We start from the raw sequence: 23887 nt of genomic DNA, 5'->3' as shown, positions 1-23887 counted from the left end.
GTGATGAAAGGTGTGTGCACAGTCTCACGTTCCCTCTACTGCGCCGTCACACCCACCTCTCCAGGTTCCGTAGCTTATTCCGCAGTCTACGTGCTTCCTCCTTTGCAGCCTTAGTCTCCGATTGTTGCTGATCAAAGAATTTCATCTGTCTCTGAAACAATCAAAATGTCTAAATCAGGCATGGGTAAGAGCTAATAAAAGCATGGGTGGCTATTACTCTAACATGGATACCTTCAAAGAGGAGCACAGCATTTCCAGCTCATTCACCTTCTTCTGCATAGATTCTATGGTGACGTTCCGGATGTCCAGCATCTCCCGCAATGAATCCACTAGATTCTGACATTCCCTCTTCTCCTTCTCTGCAATAAGAAACATATGAATCCCTTAATGACCATTGCTAGCACTCATTAAATCACTGATCCCCAAGACACCAGCCAACAGTAGGCTCTTACATGGGCAAAGAGTTCATAAACTGCAAAAGGTTTCCTAATGCGTGCACCATGATCTGTTCTAATCTGGCAGATCTTAGGGATGTCAACTCTTCATACGTTGAGCCAGCACAGGCTACTGAACACATTACCAGCAGATATAAAGTGTGGGGAGCCCCTTTACGGAGGCTCATCACTGAACAGTACATAAGTTCATCTAATAACCAACAGAAAACTGCTTATCTGACCAGAATGTTACTGGCCCAAAGCTGCTCTACAGGGTCACTAACGCCATTAATAGCTACATGCATGTGGACAATGATGTAGATTGTGAAAACAACATTAACAAATCATATTGGGCATTATGACATCAGAATCTCTCAGTTCGGTAGCCCTAAGCTTAAGCCCTAAAACATGAGGTGTAGAACGTTGTAGCAAAAAAAGAAAATTTCTCCAAAACCAGGCGCTTTTCCCAATAAAAGGTTTTCTTTATTCCATCATGGTAGATATAAAAGTTTAAAAAGCACTTTCAACGCGTTTCTAGCTCGGACCGAGCTCTTTATCAAGATGCACGTCTTGATAAAGAGCTCGGTCCGAGCTAGAAACTCATTGAAAGTGCTTTTTAATCTTTTATATCTACCATGATGGAATAAAAAAAAAACTTTTATTGGGAGAAGCGCCTGGTTTTGGAGAAATTCTTTTTTTTGCTACCAAGTTCTCTCTCTGTCTGCCGACTCCCCTGGAGGATCGGATGCTCCAAGGCTGCTGACCCGCTATCTGATGAGCTGTTATAGATGTTATGCTCTAAGCATAAACACATTGCGGTGAGCATAATATTATTGCCAACATTGCCTGCATTTTTAATGGTATTTCACTAGGATCGCGCTCCTCCTGTCTTTTTGTCTCTATAGTACATTAAAGGGGTATTCCAGGCCAAATTTTTCTTTTATATATCAACTGGCTCCGGAAAGTTAAACAGATTTGTAAATTACTTCTATTAAAAAATTTTAATCCTTCCAATAGTTATTAGCTTCTGAAGTTGAGTTGCTGTTTTCTGTCTAACTGCTTTCTGATGACTCACGTCCCTGGAGCTGTCCAGCTCCTATGGGGATATTCTCCCATCATGCACAGCTCCCGGGACGTGACATCATCATTGATCAGTTAGACAGAAAACTTCAGAAGCTAATAACTATTGGAAGGATTAAAATTTTTTAATAGAAGTAATTTACAAATCTGTTTAACTTTCCGGAGCCAGTTGATATATAAAAAAAAGTTTTTGCCTGGACTACCCCTTTAAAACATTCGGTGAGCTTTAGCTTCTGGTAGTAAAGAACCTTTTCTAAGAAACTTGTCATCACTTTCATGCTTCCTGAACCACATGTCATCAGGGTAGTCCTCGGCAACTGTTATGGTATAGGAAAAGATCTATCAATCACGGCCTGGGGGGGGGGGGGGGGGGGGGGGGAAGGCAAAAGCCACCGGAAACCACCCTGATTAATTTCAGTTGAGGCAGCATTAAAATATTAACAGGGTCCCTTTAAATTATCTGTAGCTAAAGTGAATGCCCCCTTTAATAAGAAGAATCTAGAGAATATTCCCCCACTTACCTTTGGTATGAAGGTTTGCTTTTATTCTATCTACTTCATTCTGGAATATAAGATAAGTAGTGAAGTCACATTGCTGCACTAAGAGGAAATCCATATGCGCACACATATATTGAGAATGGGAAGGGAAGTGCACACCTTTAGTGACTCCGGGTCGAGCGTCGTCTCATCCTCCAAACCAACATCAAAGAAAAGCTTCTCTATGATCTGACGCTTACTGACCTGAGAAGACAGCAAGTCATTAATGCCAGATACAGGGTATAGCCATTGAATACCTAAAGCGTACCCATCAGATCCAACAAAAAAACATTTTTTTAATATATCACTCAGTACCTAATCCTGACCATGTACTTCTAATTTTTGTGTCTAGCACCTTTATTTTTTTATTACACTTTTAATTTTGCTCACTAGTCTGAATTCCTCTCAAAGGGAGGGGCGTGGCCTCACTGCAGTCTCCGCCCCCTCCCTCAGTATGCTGTCTGCTCACAGCTCCCCTAGCATTAGCAAAACTACAACTCCCAGCTTGTCCTCACTGACAGTAGCAGGATACAAGATGACAGTGGGAGGAGTTTTCCTCCAGCTCTGAGCCCTGCGCTCACAGCTGTCAGTCAAGGAAGTGTCCATGACACAGGTGATGACGCATGGACACAGCAGGACTGGTATGTGTCCAAGCAGGCGGGGGGGGGGGGGGCAGTTGTCTGACTGGCTTTTTCAGTATGAAATACTGAAAACTTTCTAATGAAAGCAATTGTAAAACTTATTGGTTTTGCATGCTTTACAATATATCAAAGGTTTTTGTATCTGACCATTTAAAAATAAAAATAAATAAAATAAAAACCTTCAAAAACAACAATGTTTCTGCCGTGTGAAATATGTGGTGCCGTACACATGAACACATTTACACTCTGGGTTGCAGCACACCATATGACTTGTTATATAGGTAGCGCCAAAGTGAATGTATTTGTTACTGTATTTTGTGGGCTACACATCTTGTGACATATGATACCATACGTGTCAGCGTATTTATAGTTTTATGCTCTAGGCTGCATATGCCATGTGATATATTTGGTGCCATATGTATCAATGTATTTATGGTCGTTTCTTTTGGGCAGCAGAACGCTGTATATCTTGCTATAAATGTGGCACCAAACACGTGAATGTATTTATGCCATGTGTGTCGTATGGTTGACGCCAGTTGGCGCTCCACATAGAAGCATCTTCTGAACAGTTGGGCGAGAGGGATATTTACCTTGATGCGGCACTGAGGACATGTTTGGCTTGGAGCAGAGGTGAACCATTGCTGCAGGCTGAGGATAGAAGGAGAAGTGGTAAATGCAGGAACCACAACAAATCTATGGGGTCGGGTGCATGTAGTATAGTATGACCGCACGTCATAGAATAGGGCAGTGATCTTCAACCTGTGGACCTCCAGATGTTGCAAAACTACAACTCCCAGCATGCCAGACTGCCCAAGCATGCTGGAAGTTGTAGTTCGGCAACATCTGATCCTTCAGATATTGCCGAACTACAACTTCCAGCATGCCTGGGCAGTCTGGGAGTTGTAGTTTTGCAACAACTGGAGGCACACTAGTTGGGAAACATTGTCCGTTTCCTACCTCAGTGCCTCCAGCTGTGGACCTCCAGATGTTGCAAAACTACAACTCCCAGCATGCCCGGACAGCCAACGGCTGTCCGGGCATGCTGGGAGTAGTAGTTTTGCAACAACTAAAGGTCCACAGGTTGAAAATCACTGGAATAGGGTATAGGCATTGTATTCAGGGGTGATCAGAACTGAAAACCTCATATAGGGAGCAGTGCATTATTATGTAATGTAGAAGGATAGAGATGGAACTTCTAGGTGGTGTATGCATGACATACAGGGGTAGCAAGGCTGAGTATATGTTTAGGAGACAAATAGGATTACATATACAATGTATACTAATTTAGGGGTACACACATAATATAAGGTGTACAGGGGTACATACATACAGGACGAGGGTTACAGACTAGAGATGAGCGAACTTACAGTAAATTCGATTCATCACAAACTTCTCGGCTCGGCAGTTGATGACTTTTCCTGCATAAATTAGTTCAGCTTTCAGGAGCTCCGATGGGCTGGAAAAGGTGGATACAGTCCTAGGAGACTCTTTCCTAGGAATATATCCACCTTTTCCAGCCCATGGGAGCACCTGAAGGCTGAACTAATTTACGCAAGATAAGTCATCAACTGCCGAGCCGAGAAGTTCGTGACGAATCGAATTTACTGTAAGTTCGCTCATCTCTATTACAGACATTTAGGGTGAAATTTAACAAAACCTGTGCAGAGGAAAAAGCTGACCAGTTGCCCATAGCAACCAGATTGCTTTATTTATTTTTAGCAGTCTTTCCAGAAATAGAAGATATCTGATTGTTGCTATGGGCAACTTCTTGTCTGCAGAGGTTTAGTTAAATCTTAAATCTATTATAAGGTGTATTGGAGTACATACATATAATAGGAGGTGTACAGAGTATACATACATACACGAGAACAGAAATATGAAGCGTGCAGGGTATATTTATATGTATATTGGCACTTATGTAACACGGGCTTAGCGGTATCTACCAATGGTGATGGAAGGTGTGTCCGCAGTGAATAGCCGCCACATCGCTGTGGTGATCGAGGAAATCAGAGCAGATGGTACACTGGGCGCGGATGGGCATGTCTGGCTCCCCCCCGGCCCGGGAGTTCCTTAGTCCTTTCTGTTCACGGATTCGTTTTTACCGCGATTGCTGCCGACAATAGTACGTCACCAGCGCGTCTTCCTCCTGATTGGCTGAACAGGCACCAACGTCATGACGTTGCACGTCGACCAGCGGCGTATCTCTGGGCCGAGCAGAAAGATTGACAGGAGCTTCGGCCTATGGCGCTCAGTCTAGATGTACGGTATGTATTGCATGCCATAATAGATTATAAAACGTCATCACTGTATATAAATAGCCGTAACCACATGTTATGTACTTCACGAGATCACTCTGTATTATATATTTAATCGCATTCTTACTGTATATTTCACACCATCACTGTGTACAGTGGTCCCTCAACATACGATGGTAATCCGTTCCAAATGGACCATCGTTTGTTGAAACCATCATATATTGAGGGATCCGTGCAATGTAAAGTATAGGACAGTGGTCTACAACCTGCGGACCTCCAGATGTTGCAAAACTACAACACCCAGCATGCCCGGACAGCCAACGGCTGTCCGGGCATGCTGGGAGTTGTAGTTTTGCAACATCTGGAGGTCCGCAGGTTGAAGACCATTGGTATTGGAGGTTATACTCACCTGTCCCCGCCGCTCCGGACCTTCATCGCTCGTCACCGCTGCCCTGGATGTCGCCCTCCATCGCTGTCGCCGCGTCCCCGGGGTGTCCCCGACTCTCCGGCAAGGCCTCTGCTTCCCCGGCATCCTCGCTCTCCGTCGCCGCCATCACGTTGCTACGCACGCCGCTCCTATTGGATGACGGGATGGCGTGCGCAGCGACGTGATGACGACAATGTAGAGCACCGACGATGCAGGGGATCCCGAAGAGGACGCACCGGAGCCCCGAGGACAGGTAAGTGACATCACCGGAGCACACGGGACACTGTAATCGGCTATCCGGTGGCAGCTGAAGCAGTCTGCGCTGCCGGATAGCCGTTTATGCGATGGCCCCAACATACAGAAGCATTGTATGTTGATGCTGCCTCTGAGAGTCCATCGTATGTTGAAATGATCGTATGTCGGGGCCATCGTAGGTCGGGGGGGGGTCACTGTATTGTGTTCCATCAGGTCATTTCTGTATAACACGTGGGCGTACTCAGCACAGTGGTCCAGAAAGCTACACTGCAGTGTCCCCCTGTGATCCCTGCTTGGTCTTTGGTTGGTTGTCCTATGTCACATGTGCCTTTTTTAATATGCACTGTTTTTATATTGTTTTATACTGTTGTCAAAATTGTGACTATATGTACCAGACTGCGTGAGGTCTGGCCACTAGGTGCACTTTTTGTACACTTTTTTTTAGTAGGCTAGGTTTCCACACAGTTTTTTTTTCTTTTTGAGCCAAAGTCAGAAGTGTATTCAAAAGCAATGGGAAATATAAAGGGCGGAATTCTACTTCTGCTTCCGGTTGGATCGATCCACTTCTGACTTTAGCTCAAAAACTGCAGTGGCAGTATTCCAAAAAATGCCAGAAAAAAAACCTATGTGGAAACCTAGTCTTAGGCTAGTTTCACACTGGCCGCTATGCTCTGTTCTGTAAGGGTCCATTACGCCCCAAGGTGAGTACGTGAGGAGGAGGTTTGTTACTGTATGTCACCCCAGTAGTAAGGTGGGGTGTGTCAAAGGCAAAGCCAATGGGCTGAGTCAAGGGAGCAGCAAAATTAGCTTTTGCCTTGGGTGGCAAAAATCCTTGCACCAGCCCTGAAAGCAGGCAGGAGACATAGAAAGAAGATCTGACTGCACGCAGGCAGGTAAGGACTCTCTGGCCATCATCTAAGCTGAGTGGGTGATCCCAGTCATCCATAGCAACTAGAGATGCGTGAACTTACAGTAAATTCGATTTGTCACGAACTTCTCGGCTCGGCAGTTGATGACTTATCCTACATAAATTAGTTCAGCTTTCAGGTGCTCCCGTGGGCTGCAAAAGGTGGATACAGTCCTAGGAAAGAGTCTCCTAGGACTGTATCCACCTTTTCCAGCCCACCGGAGCACTTGAAAGCTGAACTAATTTACGCAGGATAAGTCATCAACTGCCGAGCCGAGAAGTTCGTGACGAATCGAATTTACTGTAAGTTCACTCATCTCTAATAGCAACCAACCGCTTATCCTCAGTAACCTGCTTTAGGTCCAGCATTCGACTTCATGGCAGAATCTAAAGGTTTAATAACCACGCAGCGGCGATCACTGGCTGTTGATACCCTGTACAGAGCGGGATGACATCACAAACTGACAAACTTAATCCGGAGTCTATACGGTCACAGCTCGGGTAAGGTGATGCATTCCTAATCCGAAATTTATAAAAAATTCTTGGAGTGTAATATAACCTGTATATTATTTTGATCTGTATTCATTTGATTGTCATTTAGAGAGACTATAATAGAAACAGTGAACCAGACGCAGTAACGCAGTGTGAACCCAGCCTAAGAGGCCCTGCGATCAGTTGACAACGATTAAACGCACATTGACTGATCACATCTTTTAGGTTGTGTTTACATGTGTTGCACTTTGTTTTCTGAACTGCCTCAGTACAAATGACTGAAATCTCTGTACAAATGGAACAATTTACAGCAATTTGCATAATGGCAGTACAATAATGGCACTTTTTTTTTTTTACAGCGATATTAGAAAAATCTCAGTAAAAATACAGCGGTACCTCGATGGTAACACAACAGTACTGCAAATAAAACGTGATGTGTAAACACAGCTTTATGAGTCAGTAAGTATTAACATTTGGTGGCAGCACATCAATTTGCGTAAATAGCGGATGTTTAGCTGGCAATAATAGAAATGAATGGATGCGTGAATGATAGAAAGCTACAAATGATAGTTTGAGTGGCTGTTTAATAGCCCCCATCCCACAGACAATTGCCTAATGTTAGGCTGGGGCCACACAACAATTTTGGCTGTGACGGGTCAAGTGACAATAAATCGCCATGTTGCTCTACAGTGATGGCGCTATGTCTGCGCTTACTAAATAGCTTCACATTGCAATCCACAAGTGGCTGCAACCTTGACGCTAGAGTTTTAAAGAAATTAATATCTTGCCACTGTCAGGTTTGCTTTGACTTATGGTTCGCAATGTGACTAAATTCACTTACCTTAGCCCTGAAACATCACTGCAGTGTGACCATGGTCATTTTTGGTTGCGCAATGCCGGTCTTGGCCAAAATTGCTTTGTAGCCCTAGCTTTATTGCTCCTTATAAGCACCAATTGACATGTTATATAATCTATCGGCATTCCTAATGGGCAGTTTTCCACCCACTAAAAGGCATCAGCTGTTTTTTATTTCAGGAAATTTTCATCTACCTAAAGTACAAAGAGAGGTATTTTTTAATCTTGAACCTTTTTCTATAAGTTACTTATTTTACCATAACTGTTTGTGATATAATACATGACCATCACTATAACACATTACCACTGTATAATACACAGTATAATTGATATTTTTGGAAACATCTTATCTTTTCCTCCACTTATATAGGTTTCATGTATTCTTTCTACATTCCTAATTTATGTTTTTACATTATGTTTTTCATTTTAATAGATAATATACTATTGTATATTCTATTTTAGCTATTTACTATCTAATATTTTATCTTCTTGCCCTTATTAGAAGTCAGAACACACACTCATATCATTATTTTGTGTTTATACAGGACATTGGCAGTACACCTTATTTGACTCCAATATTGATAACTAGCAATGCACCGGACAGAGCTGAGCTTGCGTTCCACTCCATGGAGATGCGTTCCATCGGGTGCAGGAGATGACGCAGCATTGCCATTCACTCACAGGGCCTCTTCCTGCCCAGCACGTGAGTGTTACACACTCCGGTGCTGAGACTGAATGTGCGTTCCACCTTCACAGCGATGCGGTCCACATGTAGAGTGTGATATGATACGTATGTCAGATACTATGGCATTTCCGGTTCTTCCTTTCACTGTGAATATATGGCGCCCCATAGCATAGATATAGGTCCGGATCATACATTACAAGCAAATAGAGTAAGTTGTTCCACATGGTTTATTTTGTTTTCTCAGTCATTTGATTATGATGAGGTCATATTATAGATATGGAGGACTTAATTATGTGTTTTACGAAATATATTTTTTATGTTGTTAATTGAATTCATTGGATTATATGTGTGTGTGTGTATATATATGTGCTGGCTGTCTTCAGTTGTGAGCTCGTTTTTGTCTGGTCTCCTGAGGAAGGAGGATTATCCTCAGAAAATGCGTTTATGATAGACAGAATAAAGTACTTCTTTTTGAGTTCCATTGGAGTCTTCAGTACTTATTGTGTTCCCCAAGACACTACCAATTTTTTTTTTTTTTTTTGAATTGCATATTTTTATTCCATTTTTTTATATACATTGTAAATTCATATTGAAGACGTGAAACAATAAATTAATTAAGTAGTTAACAAAAAGTGCTAAACCAGAAAATGTTTTATATTTTAGATTTTTTTTAAAGGACGCAGCCCATTTTGGCCTTGAGGAAATTAAAATTTTCACATTTTTGTTTTTTCCTCCCTTCCTTTTATGAGCCATAACTCGTGACACCTTTCATTTGACCATAAAATGTATGGTGCCACAAGGATATTATTATTTGTGAGGGGAACCTTAAAAGAAAATAGCAACTTTTGTGGGGTTTTGTTTTTACACAGTGGATTTTAGGTTAAGGGCTCGTTCACACTGCTGTTGGGCTTAGTTAGGGGTTGCTTCGCCAGCAGTTCAGTCAAGTTTAGTGGAGAAAAAAAAATGGGGCAAGCACCACTTTTTTCTGCTAAATTCCTGTAAAATTACCGGTTCACAGACGGATCCCATGCTAGTGAATGGGGGCTGTCGGGACACAGCAGTAACCCTTTGCATTTGACCCATTTTATGGTCCGATCGGCTTAAAAAAAAAAAAAGGCTGTTCGGACCCCTAACGGGTTGGATGCAAACGGTAGTTTGAACCTGTCCTAAAACTGACATTTTTATTCTGTGGGTCAATATGATTAACCCCTTCCTGCCCTAGGACATATGCATACGTCCAAGTTGCTAGCTAGTAAGCGCAACTGGATGTAGGCATGCGTCCTAGCGATCTCCTTCACAGCGAGATGCCAAGACCGGAATTGCGCCGGTCTCGGCAGCATTAACCCGATAGATGCCGTGATCAGTCCTGATCACAGCATCTATGGGGTTGACAGGGAGAGGGGGCCGCCCCCCATCCACCAACGGCGATCCTGTGATGCGATTGTGGGATCCCGTTGGTTCCCATGGAAGCAGGAGGCCAGCTGATGGCCTCCTGTCTGCCTAGTACGGCAGCCTGTGAGGTCCAGCCATAGGCTGGAAAAGTAAAAAAAAAAAAAAGGTTTTTAAAATAAATTAATAAAATGTAAATTAATAAATGCCCCTTCCCAATAAAACCCTATAATATCACCCAAAAAAGAAACACCCAAACCTATACATAATAGGTATTGCCACGTCCATAATTACTTTTACAATGAACTGATAATGGTATTTATCCCGCCCGGTGAACACCGTAAAAAGAAAAAAAATTGAATCACAAATATAGTACCAATAAAAAGTACATCTTGTCCCACAAAAAAATAAGCCCTCACACAATGGCATTGGACGAAAAATTAAAAAGTTATGGCTGTCCGAACATGACAGCACAAAGAAAGGGGGAAAAGGACCTAAAAAAGCTACCGGTATATAAATTGGGCATTGCCATAATTGTACCGACCCACCGAATAAAATAAAAAAAAATTACCACACAGTGAATGCCATAAAAAAAATTTAACAACGACAAATTTTCCAATTCATCAAAATATTTAGGAATTTTTTTTTTTTTTTTTACTGTAATTTTTTTATTAAAGTTTTCATATGCAGGAGTGATGCCACAAACAATATGCGCATATGTAAAACAAAAAAGTCAATGGGAAACACAAACAGGTACAAGAGATAACTAAGGCAAGGTCAAATAAAATGACCGAGCAATAGCTCCGAAAGTCCATGCACACAGTAGTCAGTGGTCAGTCAGCCCAGACAGTATAACCAAGGCACCAAAGAAGGATCAATGAAGGCCCACGAACAGGACAACCGAAACAGAAAAGAACAAAACAGGACATAGAAAGGACTAACAAGGACAAGAACTAGACACCACAAGGAAGATAAAAGGAAAGGCTGGGGAGGGAGGAAGGGCAGTATCAGAAGGGAGTAAAAGGACTTAGTTGGTTGTCTATCAGAAAACCGACCCCAAGGCTCCCAAACAGAAAGGAAGAGAAGCAAGGAGTTATTAAAGGAGGCAGTGAGGGATTACAGACAATGTATCTCCCGGATCCTTGCTATACTGGCTGCTTCCAGTATTTAGCTATAAGGCTAGGTTCAGACTAAGGAATTTCCGCCTGTAATTCCGCTTTGAAATTGCAGGCGGAAATTCCGCTTGCTAAAATGTATAGTGTAGTGAATGGGTTTCCGTTCACAAATTCACACTTCGGAATTTGTGAAGCGGAATCTGTGAACAGAAAATCCGCTTGGAAATTTCCGTCTGAAGAATGGCGTTGCTCTTTCTTCAGGCGGAAATACTCGCGAAACACATTGCAGTCTATTGGAGACTGCAGTGTCCGCGCGGTCCTAGCCGCACTCGGAATCTCCGGGCGGAAATTTTCTGTCCAGAGCTTCCATAGTCTGAACCTAGTTTTGGCTGCCAAAACAATGTGCATAAAAAGTTTAAAAAGTCTTTTGGATAAGGCCCTACTAGAGAGGTGTAACAAGTAGACTAGTGGGTCCAAGGTGACCGTAGCGCCCAGCACATTGGTGACCAACCACTTCACCACCTCCCAATAGGGGACCAGAATATATGGAAAACCGTGCCCAGCCGCACACCACAGCGCCAACATTGAGGAGGAATATTCGGGTTTAATTTGTTAAGCAACTCGGGAGTATGGTACCAACCCAGTAGAATTTTAAATTGTGTTTCTTTATAGGTCATGCAAATGGAGGCCTTAGAGGCCCTTTGCCAAATGATCTGCCATTTGGGAAGTGTGATGGTGGTGTTCAAGACCTCCTCCCAACGACTCATATAACGATGGGATGGTGAACACCAAGATAACTAATAGCAGAAGGAGACCAGCGGAAAGAATAGGCAGCTCGTAACTGAGCGGAAAGGGAGGAAGGAAGATTCAAAGGGAGGACCTCAGTTTTGGAAAGATTAACTTTGTAGCCAGAAACATCCCCATAGGAACGCAAAACCCTATAGAGGTTAGGAAGAGAAAGCAAAGGTTTTGTAAGAGTAAGAAGGACATCGTCAGCAAAGAGGCAAATCTCAAACTCTCTATCGTGGAGAGCTGTCCCAGAAATGTCGGCTTCCCCCCGGATCATGGCAGTAAGAGGTTCGATACATAAAGCAAAAATCAGGAGGGGACAACGGGCATCCCTGTCGTGTGCCATTAGACAGAGGAAAAGAAGAAGAGGAGGCATGAGGAAGCTTGAGAGAAGCCGTAGGAGAAGAGTAGAGACCCTGCAGTGCATTAAGAAAGTTAACCTTATCCCAAATTTCCATAGGGTAGCAGAAAGAAATGGCCAACCCAGCCTATCAAAGGCCTTTTCAATATCCAAACTGAGGACAACAGCCTTCTCAGATTGCCGATTAACCAGGTCTATAAGGTCAATCACCCGCCTCGTGTTGTCACCTCCCTGACGGCAAGGAATGAAGCCCACCTGATCCTTATAGATGAGGGAAGGGAGGAAACAACCGAGGCGGGTTGCCAAAATCTTCGAGAATAACTTTAGATCAGTATTGAGTAAGGCTATAGGCCTATAGCTGGAGCAGTCATGTGGGTCCTTTCCTGGTTTAGGAAGGAGGGTAAGCAAGGAGTGCAAAAAGATCTGCAGGGTCAGAAGGCAGTTGGGAAGGGAGAAAATATAACTTAGAATAGTAGTCCCGGAATTCTTCAGAGCCGAGGGCGTCAGGGCCGCAGCACGGTCTCGTATGCGTTTAGCCAACATCGAGTGGGCTTTATTACCCTTCTCATAGAATCGCTGCTTTGCAAAGAGAAGTTGTCGTTCCACTTCTTGGAGCCCAAGTTCTCTTAATTGGGTACGTGCAGCGACCAGATGCCTCAGCGCTGAAAGGGAAGGAGCGGAAAGGAGAGCAGCTTCAAGGTGGTGAATTTGAGTGTGCAGCTCCCAGGAACAAGCCAAGGCATTACGTTTTAGACGGGAGCCCAGAGCAATACAATGCCCCCGGATAACAGATTTATGTGCCTCCCAAAGAACAGCCTGAGAGGAGTCTGAGCCTCGATTCAAAGTAAAATATTCGGTAATACAAGCTTGAATCGATTCCCAGGAGGGCAAAGATTTAAGGAGGAAGTCATTAAGCCAGTGGCAGCGCCTAGGAGAGGAGGTGAAAGGAGAAAAAGACAGAAGAACTGGACTGTGGTCAGACCAGGAAATGGGGCCAAGCGAAGCAGAGGAGAGCATGCGTACCATAGTGAGATTGCCAAAGAACTAGTCTATACGGGTAGGTATTTTATGCGGGTGAGAGTAAAACAAGAAAGACTTATTAGTGGGATGATTAATCCTCCACAGGTCATACAGGGAGGAGGAGCGAATCAGACGACGGAACAAAGAAGCGAGATGCAGTTGGTAGGGGGGTGGTGGTCAGGCTATGAAGAGGGGAGTGATGGCCCATAGAGGGGGGAAAAATTAAGTTGAAATCCCCGGCCACAAGCCAAGCCGATGGGAGAAATTTATGTAACCGAGCAAGAACCCCGCGCAAAAACAGGATCTGGGAGGTATTGGGGGCGTATAAATTACAGAGAAGCAGGGGCTTACCACCAAGGGAGCCCTCCACTATTAGGTATCGTCCCTGAGGATCAGTAAGGGTAGAGGAAACCTAAAGGGGACAAGATCGGGAAACCAGAATTGCTACCCCAGCCGTCTTCCTACCCGAAGAAGCTGAGAAAGCAAGCGGGTAGAGATGAGTCAGAAATTGGAAAGAACCGGAATGGTCAAAGTGTGTTTCCTGAAGAAAATCAGCCTTCTACGTAACCAACTCCCATTGCAGAAGATGCCGTTTAAGGGGGGAGTTGAGACCTTTAACATTTAAGGAAACACACTTATCCATAATCCAGGAAAAAGAGGGAAGAAGAAGCAGAAAGAGAGAATGCACTCACCCATAAACAAGGGATGAACTCAAGCAGCCAGGGACACCCACGAAGGCGGAAGGAATCAAGGGGAAAGACAACGACCTCCGGAAGCCTAAAGGAAAAGAGGAAGAAAAGGGGAGGGGCGACACAGGGAGAGCAGGGGAGACAAGACACACCAAAAAACATAAACATAACAAGAAAAACTGAGAAACCAATAAATCATGGAATAAACCAGTGACCACAGGGTCAAAGAGGAGGCAATAACCAGTAGCATAAATGAGGTACCAGAGCACCTACAAATTATCTTTCCAGTTGGAAAGGCCTCGGTGGGGAGATGAGAGAAGAACATCCAGGAGAAACTGATCTAGCCCAGAGAAAATCCACCCACGAGGCCATGCCAAATGTAGTAAGAACAGATGACCGCCAACTATGGCATAGAATACATTACCATCGACAACACATTAAATGAGGAAAATAAAACTAGCATAAAAGTATAAACAAGAACAAATAATGTATCCTGGGGAAGATGCAGAAAGTAACTGAGTCCCAGAGGTAGAAGCAGTCCACTATCCAACAGCTAAGTCCCTTCTCAAGTGGGTGCAGGGGGAGGGGGGGGGGGGTCACGTCGACCCGGTGAGGTAACTTTCCTGTTCCCGCTTGATTGCGGACCGTTTGCCACACAGGAGGGGGTGGGTGGGGGTGGATGGAGGTAGAGGTCCCAGTCCATCACCAGAGGCAAAGGGATATCCAAGGCGGAGCAGAATGACGGAATATCAGAATGTGAGCGCAGGACAGCAGAGCGTCCATCTTTACGGGTTTGCAAGGCAAAAGGAAAACTACAGCGATAGGGGATTTGATGGGTTTGATGAAATAGCAAAAAGAGGATGAAGAAGGCGTCATTTCTGGAGGGTATTCGGAGAGGTCTTGATATAGCTTGATAGGAGTTCCATCAAAATCAAAATTCCGCAGGGAGCGGGCCTTAGCCATAATAGTTTCTTTGAGTTGAAAGTCATTCACACAACAAATGACATCCCTGGGAAGGCCATTGGAGGGCTTGGACCTGAGGGCCCGGTGTGTTCTGTCCAATTTGATGTATATGGGACGAGGGCTCACCCTGGATGAGGTTAAAGATTGCTTTCAGGGTAGCATGAAGATCCTCCTCTAGGGTGGCTTCAGGGAGACCCCGCACTTGGATATTGTTACTAAGCCTCCTATTGTCCATGTCATCCACATGGTTATGCAAATCACATATGAACTCAGATTGTCAGCCAATAGTAGAGTGAAGCTGGGCAACATAGGCCCTGGTGGAATCATGGGTCTCCTCCAGGGTCTCAATTCTATCCGAAACATGTTGCAAGTCCTGGGGGAGTGAGGAGATTTCTGCCCGGCATGCATACTTAATCAACAACCTTTAGGGGTCACCCCCCAAGGGGTAAACCCTAAACTAGAACCCCCCCTCCCTAAAAAAATATATTTTATTAGTGATCCAAGTTAAAACACTTGTACTGTACTTATTGAACTCTTATTTTAAAATTCCAGACTGTGTGCCTAGTTCAATGAGCACATCCTAGGTAATGCTACAGTACTCTGTTTTGCAATAGATGCAGTTGCTCAGGATGTGCTTAGTTTAAAGATACATTAGGACATAAGTCTGATATTAAAAATTGAATCTCAATTAGCCCCCCCCCCCCCCCCCGACGTTTCGTCAGCTACGCTGACTTTCTCACGGGAATCGGCTAATGGCTACTTGAGACCGGACCATCAGGCTTATTTGGTCTCTGTTTGTGACGTCGCCCTGTACCGCATCATTGTGCGCATCAGGGCTAGCAAATAGACACATTCTATGTCATTGTTCCGTAGATATCAACCAATGAGTGAGTCACATGATAATATATGTTGATGCCATTGTCCAATCATCATGCAGTTTCGCGACGTGTGCGTAATCACGCATGTCGCGTGAATCTCCTGCACCGCGCATGACAGCGGGCTTTGTAAATAAGCCGTTCGGAATCATATCTGCGGCTGCGCACATCTCCTGGTGTGTGCGGCTGCGTGTGTTCCGCGTATGACAGTGGACTTAAAAAACATCATCCCGTTCAGGTCAGTATCCACAATCGCGCATGCTTGGAGTTCCAATTCTTGAATACTTTAATCCTTGTGAGAGGTTATCTGTGCGCATGACATCGCACTTAGAAATTCATACAATGATCAGAATAGCTGTATCCATCTCATATGTGCTGCTTATAGCACTAAGTGTGGAGAAATCTCCCTTGTTATTTGCAAAGTGGACTGTCGCTGTAATGACTGAGATAATCAAGATGATATTGTTATAGATAAACTAGGTAAATTAAACCTCATATAGGGGATAAGCGTATATATGATGACAAGTGATATGTATATTATTCTATATATGGATAATCATGTTAATCATCATTTTAAAAAGCTATCTATACATTAATATTGTGGTTACAATATATTCTGGTATTAAATTCTAGTTTAAAATATTTTGATGTTTATTTTAATCTCGTACCATTGTGTTTTATGTTATATCTTATATTCTATATTTAAGGAATCTTCCGTATGCACCCTGTGGTCACCGACTACGCATGCCTGAAGGACAACCTCCACCAAGTGGGTAAGTATGTTTCTGTCTTTGACGTTATTATAGTGAGCCCAATATCTTGTGCATGTTTTAACCTAGGAAATTTAGTTCCCTCATATGATCCGAAAGACCCCTCTATCATCAGTCGTTATTATTGAGCCTGTTTTACGGTCCTATTGATAAGTGTTCAGTATTTGTAACATATTCCATTTCCATTCGATGTAATGCAATTAATGTGTCACTCCAAAAAAGGTTTGTTTGAGAAGTCTTCATTAAGTCCCAGTGGACTTAACCTCAGAGATCAAAGAGCGGAGATAACACAGATCCAGGGGAGTAGGGGGGACCCCTGAGCACCTGAGCAATCCAGATCTGCCTCGGACAGATTGTCCCAAGAGGACCCCCCCCCACCTGCCAGGGCAGGGAGTGCAGATGCCGCAGTCGACAATAACGGGTCCCTCACAGGTACCGGACTAGAAGTCCCTGGGGTTTGTCTGACAGTGGACATATCCTGCGGGGGTTTGGAGCACAGGACAAAGAATGCGGGGGGCTGGTTGATGAAAAGTCCAGTACAGCTCCAGAGGGGGGGGGGGGTGTAGATGAGGCAGGGGTAGAGAAGGCAGGGGTAGAGGAGTTGAGAGAAGAGGCCCAGTCCAGCCCGGCAGTCAGGTGGTCCACAGGTGAGGTCTGGGGGGTCTGGGTGGCAATGCGAGCAGGCAAGCTCGGTGTAATGGGGAGGGGGAATCCCTCACCATGGCCGCCCAGGAGAGGAGCTGCCCACCAGAGGAACCTTTATGCTGTGGGTTCAGTGGGGAAGGAGGTAGCTGAGGAGAGGTAGAAGTCGTCCTTCCAGGGCTGACAGCCACAATCACAGGGGTCTGTATAGGCAGGAGGTCCTCCCACCATACCTTCAATGGTGGAGGTGGCAGCGCCGGGTCCAAGATCTTCAGTGCACCCGCCGGGCCTCCCGACTGAGCCGGCGGATGCAGCACCGAAGGGCAGGTTACACAGGGGCCCTCCGGATCGCAGGAGTCGTCGCAGCCAGCAGCTCTCCGCAGAACCGGAGAGCATCCGGCAGGAGGAAGGGGTCCCGGAGCGAGAGCGCAGGCCAGAAGTGGAACCAGAAGCTGTGCGCAGGCCGGCAGCGCTGTGAGCCGAAGAAGAGTGGAGGTATTTCTGTATAACGCAGGGCGCTGGAGGAGGGTTCTTTGCAGCTGGGGGTCTCCTAGGAGGCTTGCGGGAGGGTTCCCCCATAAATCAGCCGGCGGTCAGGGCATAAAATAGCGGGCAGAGTGCCTCGTGGTGCGGGAGCTCCTGTACTATGCCTCGCCACGCCACCCAATATTTTGGAATTTTTCACAAAAAATGCTGCAAAACAAAACATTTATCACTAATATAAAGTACAATATGTCATGAAAAAACGATCTCAGAATGGCATCGCTAAGTAAAAGCATGTCAGAAGTATTACCACTTAAAGAGACACAGGCAGGAAAACTTGCTCCCCCCTGCACTAACCAGCGGTATTGGCTGGTAGTGCAGGGGACGCTGATCAGTTTGATGCTTACCGTGCCCGGATCCACACTGCCGAAATCTTTGATATTCTGTATATGCTAATTAGGTACGAACTGGCACAGGCGGTGTAACTGCCACTCTGACGTCAGCGCCGCTCGTCTGCAGTGCTGCCCAGCTCATCAATTTGATGAATATTGATGATGTCAGAGTGCCAGTAACCCCGTCTGTGTAACACTTTGGGCTCCGGCCGCACACACCAGCCACGAGCGCATTGTTCCCTTCTCCCCTGCCGCTGGCGGGACTGGGATTCACATTGTGGGAAACTCCCGCATGTGAATCCCATCCGTCACTTACCATGTACCCCTTCTGCCTCCCCTGCTGCTTCTCAGCTCCGACGCGCGTCCCGTCCCGTAAGGCGCGCACGCGCGCCAGAGCTTTGGAATTTAAAGGGCCAGTACACCCATAATTGTTTCACCCCTGACACTACTCTATAAGTCCCTGTACCTCCCACACTTCCCTGACGGATCTTCAGTGCCCCTAACCTGAGACTAAGCGTTCCATATTGCCTGTTTGCCTTACCCGTGTATCCAGACCTTCCCGCTACGTTATTTGGCTCCGCACCTTTGCCGCCTGCCTTGACCTTCTGCTACGTTTGACTATGCTACTGCCTTATTCTTCAGTACCTCGCCTTGCCCAGCTACCTGTGTGGTCGAGCCGTGTTGGGGGTAGCGACCTGGGTGTCGCCTCTCGCAGCAAGCCCATCCTGCCTTGCGGCGGGCTCTGGTGAAGACCAGCGGCACCTTAGACTCCGCTCCCCGATACGGTCCGAGTCATCAGCCACACAGGTTAGAGGATCCACATCCAGCTCCGTAACAGCCTGTGCCAGTTAGCACCTACTTAGCATATACAGAAAATCTAGGATTTCGGCCGAACGGAGGGGCGGATCCGGGCACGGTAGGCATCAAGCTGATCAGCGTCCCCCGCACTACCAGCCAGTACCACTGGTTAGTGCAGGGGGAGCAAGCTGACAGTTTTCCTTTAAGGGGTTAAAACGATACCCATATTTACATGCTTGCATTGCATATTACTGTACTACTTTAAAAAGAAAGTGTAACTCTTTTTTTTTAACAAAATAACTTTGCTTAAAATTGCACTATTCTGATCTTTATAACTTTCTTATTTTTCTGTGTCCTGGCTATATGAGGGGTCATTTCTTGCGCTGTGAGCTGTAGTTTTTATTGGAACCCCCCTCAACTATAGATCAACTAACTAGAACGCAGGAGTTTAGGGGAATGTAGTATCTGCGGGAAAACTTTTTTTTTTTTTTTAAATCAACTGGTGTCAGAAAGTTAAACAGATTTGTAAATGACTTCTATTAAAAATGTTTTACCTTCCAGTACTTTTTAGCAGCTGAATGCTACAGAGGAAATCATTTCTTGTTTCATTTCTTTATTGTCTTGTCCACAGTGCTCTCTGCTGATACCTCTGTCTGTGTCCGGAACTGTCCAGAGCAGCATAGGTTTGCAATGGGGATTTTCTCCTGCTCTGGACAGTTCATGATACGGGCATCAGGCGTCAGCAGAGAGCACTGTGGACAAGACAAAAAAAATTCAAAAAGAAAAGAATTTCCTCTGTAGCATACAGCTGCTAAAAGTACTGGAGTGGTAAAGATTTTTTAATAGAAGTAATTTACAAATCTGTTTAACTTTCTGGCACCAGTTGATTAAAAAAAAAAAATTATGTTTTCCATCGGAGTACCCCTTTAATGCTATTTAGGATCCATGGGACTTGTAATGGACTAGACACCACACCTAGTCCTGCCTCTTGGGGCCCTGTGTTCTGTAGTTTCTTCCCCATCAGGCATTTTTCATCTGTTTTGCTTGTGTTTCTTGTCTCATCTCTTTTTCTGTCTCTCTCTGTTCCTTAAGTTGCATTCATCGCTTGTTTTTTTCGTTGCACTAGTTTGAATATGCATCTGTTTTCTCTTCCTGGTATATTTCGCCTTGCTGAATGCTTTATACCTTGAAGCCTTATGTGGGGAACTTTCACCTATTAATATTACTGGTGAAATTTAATCCCTGTGTTTTTGTTCTTTTTTATCTCCTTTCTTTATTTTTCTCTTTACTTGGGCTTATTAGCTTAGATTATGTTTCATTGCTGTTTCCAATTACAGACTAGAATCGTTGATAAAGATTGTACATTCTTTTTTGTATAATCTTTATTGTATACTTTTTAAACTTTTTAGGGTAGACACATATATTGCAAATATGCTGTTGATTTTCTGAAACAAAAAATGTTATGTGGCTTCTTTTCTGCTGCAACATATCTGCAATGTGTGTTCCTAGCCTTAGAAAACTATTTTAGGTGAATACCTCATGAAGCTGATGGGGTGAATGCGAATGGTGTGCAAAGCTGTCATCAAAGCAGCGGTTTACTACTTAATTCCATATGTGTTCCTTAAGAGTTGTATCTGTTCAATGTGAAAACAAGGAATGAAAAGGTGTATGCAAACATTTGACTGGTGCAGTATGTCACATCGTCTCTGTACTGTATATATTATATCACAGTTGCTCTATATTATATTTTATATTACACCCTGGTCATAACATACCACACCATCACTATATATCACAGTATGACTGTATTTTATTAGCACATCCTTGCCACTATACAATGTTGGAGGAATATGAGAACATCATGATCTGTGTCCCTTTGATGTAGCAGCAGTACCTGATGCCACCACTAGATGTCAATGTGTTCCTCATGTTTTTGCCTGTCTTATGCCCAGCATGTTGGAGACATATGTTTTTGCCCCTAAGCAAGGTCTGGACCTAATTTCGCTCCCCAGAGGTCAGGTAGAGGGGCTACTGAGAGTTTCGCTTTCATCTTGCAGTGAAGAGTCGTCTCATGGTGCCCCTTTTGTTAAATGGCTAATGAGTTAGATCTGGTAGAAGCTTTGTGCTGGAAAATGATGAGGCTTTTATGCAGTCCGGCTATTTATCAGTGTGTGAGACAGGCAGCAATCTATCACTGAGTGTAACACACAGCTGCTTGTCAGCCTGTACAAGACACACACGTGGGACCATTTATATCTATTGCTACACAGCTCCATAAAAGCCACTGGAACATACACAACTGTATTCTGGTAACTGTAAGGCTAAGTTTCTACTTCATTTTTTATCCTGCGTTTTTTTGTTTGAAAAAAAGGCAAGAAAAAAATCCTGAAAAAACGCCAGTGCAATTTCCTGCATCTGGCGTTTTTTCATTTGTGTGGAAATTGCATTTTTGGCCCCTTTTGGCGTTTTTGTTTTTTTGGTACCCAAAATTTGTTGGGTACAAAAAAGGATGCAGTAGTGATAGGAAAAAAATGTATTTAATGAAATTTTTATTTTTTATAACGAAATGTTAATACATTTTTAATAAAGTGTGTGTGTTTCACTTTTTTTTCTCTCTTTTTGAAATTTTTAGGTAGTACTACTACTCCCAGCATGGAACACACTGTTCCATGATGGGAGTAGTAGCACCTGTACTAATAGACCTATCGCCCGATGCGATCATCCATAATATAGCGGAGATGTGGAGCAGCTCTATACAGCGCTCGCATCTCTGCACTGTACTCCGGCCAGTGATGTGAATAGAACATCACTCATTCATATTTTCCGCCCAGAGTGGGGATTGGCCGGATGGTTGCAGCCAATCACAGCTCTCAGAGGGAAATATGAATGAGTGATGTTCTATTCACATCACTGGCCGGAGTATAGTGCAGAGATGCGAGCGCTGTATTAGAGCAGCACCGCATTTCTGCAATAGATAGGATGATCACAGCGGATGTCAGGAGTGATACCTGCTGTGATCTTTCCTTAACTGCAGGTACTACTACTCCCATCATGGAGCACACTCTGTTCTATGTTGGGAGCTGTAGTACCTGCAGTTAAGGAAAAATCACAGTGGATGTCACTCCTGACACCTGCTGTGATCCTCCTGCATAATGTATAGATTCTATGGTCCCCTGCACTGCCATATATATACACCTATTCATATTTCCTGCAGAGAGTTGTGATTGGCCAGATGGTTCCACCTAATCACAACTCTCTGTGGGAAATATGAATAGGTGTATATATACGTCAGTGCAGGGGACCATAGAAGAGCAGCCGCCCGCATCTATAGATTATACAGGAGGATCACAACGGAACCTGGGGTGAGCTGTCAATTAGTACAGGTACTACTACTCCCATCATGAAACACTGTGTGTTCCATGCTGGGACCTAAAAAATAAAGAATAAAAAGTGAAAAACACACAAACACTACACTTTTATTATTGTCTGCCACATTTTTAGTGCCCTGCCCCCACACATAAATTGATTACTGTTTAAAAATTAATAAAAATGTTGTTATAAAAAAGATACATTTCGTTAAGTACAATTTTTATTTTTTATAATTTTTTTTAATGATACCTTACGAAATTATTATTAAAAAAAGGTATCTCCATCACTTTTTTGGATCGCTAAAGTCCAAAAGAGAATAAAAACCTCCTGAAAAAACGCAAAAGTTAAAACCCACATGGCGTTTTTCTCTGTGTTTTTTTTACTCCCGTAGACTTCTATGGGAGAAAAAAGCCACTATTTCAGGAAAAAAAATGCCAGTGGCTCAACATGCTGCGATTTTGCAAAACCGCCAAGGAGCTGAAAAACTCCAAAAAAAAAAGAGTGAAAAAAACGCCAAAAGAATTTAAAAAAAACGCCAAACTGAAAAACGCCAAAGTTGAAAAATAATTTCGCGATTTTTCATTGATTTACAGCTAACATCTAGCCGCAGTGTTTTTGGGCCGAAAAAATGCCATGCGGCAGAATTGGCTTTTTTTTTTGTTGTAAAAAAAAAAAAAAAATGTAGAATCTTAGCCTAATAGACACAACTCAATACGGGCAGCTGTGATACACAGGGGTCCATATCAGCAACTGTGATATGTGTAGTATACACAGGGCTCCATATCAGCCACTGTAAGGCCATATTCACACGTTGGAATGTCCGCATGGAAAATCTCTGTGCGGAAATTCAGCAAACCGGGAACGCCAGTGCTAGGACAGCACAAAAATGCGTCATCTCATAGACGGCTATGCATTCCATGCAGAGTCCACAGAAAGAATGAACACGTTCATTTTTTCTGCAGAAACTGAATGAGAAATTTCCATTCCAGAAACATTTGGCACGGAGATTCCACTGTGTGCACAGCGCATCAAAATCCTGATAAAAATTAACGGGACTCTGCTGCAGCGGAATATCCATGCTGAAATCCATTGCGAAATCTGGCACGGAAATTCTGCGGTGTAAACATGGCCTTAGACCACACATGTGGGAATTGCCTTGTTAGATTCCGCTGCAACAGAGTCCAGTTGAATTCAATGGGATTCTGCTGCACTGTGCACATGGTGGAATTTCCGTGCCAGATGTTTCTGGCACAGAAATTCCAATTTCCATGTCCGTAAAAAGAATAAACGCATTCCTTCTTTCTGCGAACTCCGCACGGAATGCATAGCTGTCTATGAGACGGCGCATTCCTGTGTGGTCCTAGTGCCGGCACCCGCAGTTTGCAGAATGTCCGCACAGTGGAATTTCCATGCAGAATTCCGCACGGAGATTCCACAACAGCAGAGTCCCATTGATATCAATGGGATTCTGCTGCGCTGTGCACGTGGTGGAATCCTGATTACAGAGGCTGCAGAAAGAATAGACATGTCTATTCTTTCTGCGGAGTCATAACGGACATGAGGACGGCATATTCCCCGTTGTGGGGGGAATGGCCACACAGAAATTTTCCGTGCGGACATTCTCCCGCGTGAACATAGCCCAATACACAGGGCTCCATTACAGCC

At 44.1% G+C, this 23887-nt stretch overlaps 1 protein-coding gene across 1 annotated transcript in view; it reads right to left on the bottom strand.

The window, feature by feature from the left end:
• TRAIP (TRAF interacting protein) overlaps positions 1-4839 on the bottom strand; it is a 35368-nt gene extending 30529 nt beyond the window's left edge. The window contains exons 1-6 of the mRNA XM_056525225.1: positions 4635-4839; positions 3282-3339; positions 2171-2254; positions 2036-2075; positions 232-359; positions 57-151 (exon numbers count right to left, since the gene is read on the bottom strand). Of these exons, the coding sequence (XP_056381200.1) occupies positions 57-151; positions 232-359; positions 2036-2075; positions 2171-2254; positions 3282-3339; positions 4635-4732 (503 nt within the window). The 5' untranslated portion in view covers positions 4733-4839. The remainder of the gene's footprint in view (positions 1-56; positions 152-231; positions 360-2035; positions 2076-2170; positions 2255-3281; positions 3340-4634) is intronic.
• Positions 4840-23887: the final 19048 nt, after the last annotated feature.

Source organism: Hyla sarda, chromosome 6 (assembly GCF_029499605.1).
Source record: "Hyla sarda isolate aHylSar1 chromosome 6, aHylSar1.hap1, whole genome shotgun sequence".
Lineage (NCBI taxonomy): Eukaryota > Metazoa > Chordata > Amphibia > Anura > Hylidae > Hyla > Hyla sarda.
Note: the sequence above shows the minus strand (reverse complement) of the source record. Positions and strands in the feature narration are given on the sequence as shown.